General features: G+C 27.4%; 1 protein-coding gene across 8 annotated transcripts in view; it reads left to right on the top strand.

The window, feature by feature from the left end:
* Nucleotides 1-3,271, top strand: part of LOC145255594 (heterogeneous nuclear ribonucleoprotein L-like) — an 81,077-nt gene that overhangs the window by 4,989 nt on the left and 72,817 nt on the right. For 6 of the 8 annotated variants that reach the window (XM_080114080.1, XM_080114079.1, XM_080114076.1 and 3 more), the window contains exon 1: nucleotides 357-770. The exons of the other annotated variants lie outside the window; for them this stretch is intronic. In XM_080114080.1, coding sequence (XP_079970206.1) covers nucleotides 693-770 — 78 coding nt within the window. In that variant the 5' untranslated portion in view covers nucleotides 357-692. Of the gene's footprint in view, nucleotides 1-356; nucleotides 771-3,271 lie in introns of those variants that run through there. 8 annotated transcript variants of the gene reach the window in all.

The following is a 3,271-nucleotide window of genomic DNA, read 5'->3' as shown; positions in this document are numbered from 1 at the left end:
AAACAAACAATGCGTACATATATATATATATATATATATATATATATATATATATATATATATATATATATATAAAATGTGGGAGGGAGGTATTAAATGAGGGTAGGGGTAGAAAGGAACTCTGTCACGTGATCGGCTATAGTCTCCATCCCAAAACGTTCTCAAAGAAATGAAAAAAAAAACAACAAAAAAAACTGAATGCGATCAATTATTTTTAATTGATGAGTGGAGAATACTTTTTATTATTTGAAGTGACTAAATTATTTGCTTTTATTTAGCAGCAATTTTTCTCTCGTTTTCACTCTCTCACACACCTCTTTGAAGAAGAAAAAAAGAAAATATAAAAGCTTTGTCACGTGATCAGATATATATAGCCTCGTTCACAAAACAAGTTTCTTTTTGTCTAATCGATTTTTTTTTTTGATTTTTAAAGGAAAAACTAAATCATACCAATTATTTTTTTATTTGATTTGCAATTTAAGAGAAATTTGGAGATTTTTTTTTTCTTTAGACTAAATTATTTGTTTTACTTGTTCTCTAACTCCCCCTTTTTCATTAACGTATTTGTCTCTCTTTCTGTCTCTCCCTCCTCCTCTCGCTCCGTCTATATTTTTCACCTTCTCTCTATATTATTCTGGTTCGAGAGTATCAATTCTCGCACTAAACACTGTAGAGCGTTAGATATTGAAAAAATGGCGACCTATGAGGGTCATGTAGCGAAGCGTCAAAAAACTGAAAATAATGGATATGGAATGAATCAAGGAGGAAAAGTAAGTCATGTTAGTTTTCTACTAAGAAACGCGTCTCGTTGTTGGAAATTACCTGACTGGGAAAGAAATGGCGATTTTAAATCCAAATCTGGGTTTTTCTATTTGCCGGTTTGGACTCTATTTTTTTTTTTTTTTTTTCTATTTTTCAAATTCAGACATGCTTGTGCGTGTGTGCAAATTGTTTTTTTTTTTATTTAAAAAAATTTTCTTTTTTGAAAGAAAAATTCTTTTATATATAATAATAATAAATAATTTTAGGGAAAAAAATATATTTACCTTTTTAAAAAAAAAAAAAAAAAAAAAAAAAATCCCCCCCCCTTGTCTATGTATAAAAAAAAAATGATGGCTTCAATATAAATGCACATCATATAAAAGATGGGGGCAAACTGTTCACAATTATTGATATTTAATAAATTACCTATTTTATCAAATATTTTTGTAGCTAAATTTTGGATTAGTTTTAAAAAAATATTATCCACAAATTTCACCCTTTTTTTTTTTTTTTTTTTCCTCCTTTTTATGAACAAAGACGGGTTGTGTGCGCTTTTAGCGTCCCAAATTCTCTTGTTCACAAAAAATAAATAGAAAATACGTTTTTATTTCATCATTCGATTTTTAGCTTGGAATTTTACATTGCAATTTTTCATTTAACAAAATAGAAATGTTCAGATTTAATTTCAAATTCCTTTTTTTTAATATAACTATTCCTAACTTTAATTGAAGATTTAATTTTAATATTAGAGAAAATGAACTTTTAAGCCCTAAACTTTAAATTCACACGATATCCAAATTTTAAAATAAATCACATACAACACGAATATCTACAGATACAAAAAAAAAACCGGGTACCTTCTTTTAAAAGAATTCATCAATTGATATGAAATTTTTCTATTTCCCACTGTGCGCTGCTACGTCTTAAATCTCCATGTAATTTTAAAACTATAAATCGAAGAGAAGGGAATTTGGGACGCTGAAAGCGTATGTAATTTTAATATGGCAAATCGACTAATCGTATCGAAAAAACGTTTTTTCGAAAAAGGAATTTGGGACGCTGAAAACCTATACAACCCTAAAGATTAGATAAATCGTCTCTTCCCCCCCCCCCCGTCTTTTTCTTTTTTTTTTTTCGACACCAGTAAATCTTGAAAATATGAAATATTAGAATTAAATACATATTTTTTCAAATGAAAAGCATCGATGAAATGTTTACTTTTTTGTGCGTATTTACTGTTGTAATGAATTTCACGCACCTGAAAAAAAAAATTCCAAGTAGAAAAATGTCAACTAATGGGAGAGGGAACCAAACAATTTGTTGATTAATAATATTAACATTTTCCCATATAACCAGAAAAAATTTTCTTGGTACTTATGCATCTCTATTACTGTGCTGCTGAAATGTTTAGAAAGCCATTCTTAACATGAGGGGGTGTTTGGTAACTAATGTGTACTTTCACTTAATTATTAAATAAAAATATCGTAAAAATTGAATTTAACCCGAAAATACTATTTAAAAATGTAACAGATGCACGGATATTTTTTGTAATTATTTTTTAAAATATTGCACTTTCCACTTTGTAAAAACATTGCATAAAGATTGTGTTAATGATTATACGATTCCAATACAATGACGGATTCCGATTCTTTTAAATTTGTAAATCTTGATTTAAGGGATGGAGATGACTGAAATGTAACGTCTTCATATATTTTCAAAAACTTACAAATAAACTTGTCGATTTATAGGTTTTAGTTTTTCTGTAAATATTTATTTCATAATTAATAATTGAAAAAAAATCATTGAAAAAATAAACACTAATCGGTTTTGGAATCTAAAAGTCAAATTTTGGCGATTCCGACACTTCGGAAAGTTTTTATTTTATTTTCGATTCTCGTGTGTGTATATATATATATATATATATATATATATATTAGTGGTAAGAAAAACCTGAAAAAGTGCTCAATACTGCTGTAGTGCTGTCTGTAGAGCAAAATTATCGGATCGTTAACACTACTCTGTAATCAAAACATGTGTAACCAAGCAGATTAAAAACAAAGCCAGTTAAATATAAGAAAAATAGAAGCGGTTTTTACTATAAAATAAAACCATTTTTAAGTGCATTTTAAGAAATGCACATTAAAGCATGGATAATTATTTCAAAAATATTAAAAAGCTGGTTTAAGGAATTAATAAGATTAAATAATTTAAAAATGACTTTGATTTTTGATTGACAAAATATTTTTCCCCATGAAATACTTGAACACGTTTGTATATACTTTATCGAAATAGTGTTTGCATCTAGAAGTAAACATGTTTTTTTAATTTAAAAAAAAAAAAAGAAAAGATACTCGTGCACGTGCATTTATTGAACCGCGTTATTTTTAAATGGTATTTTCATGTTTTACGGTATTTTTTTTTTAATTAAATTGCTAGGTGAAAATACAGAATAGTCACAAAACACCCTTTTCTCCCCATATTAAGACTGGCTTTCTAAAACATTAAGTAC

This window comes from Euprymna scolopes, chromosome 31 (assembly GCF_053919585.1).
Source record: "Euprymna scolopes isolate OS-2025 chromosome 31, ASM5391958v1, whole genome shotgun sequence".
Lineage (NCBI taxonomy): Eukaryota > Metazoa > Mollusca > Cephalopoda > Sepiida > Sepiolidae > Euprymna > Euprymna scolopes.
Note: the sequence above shows the minus strand (reverse complement) of the source record. Positions and strands in the feature narration are given on the sequence as shown.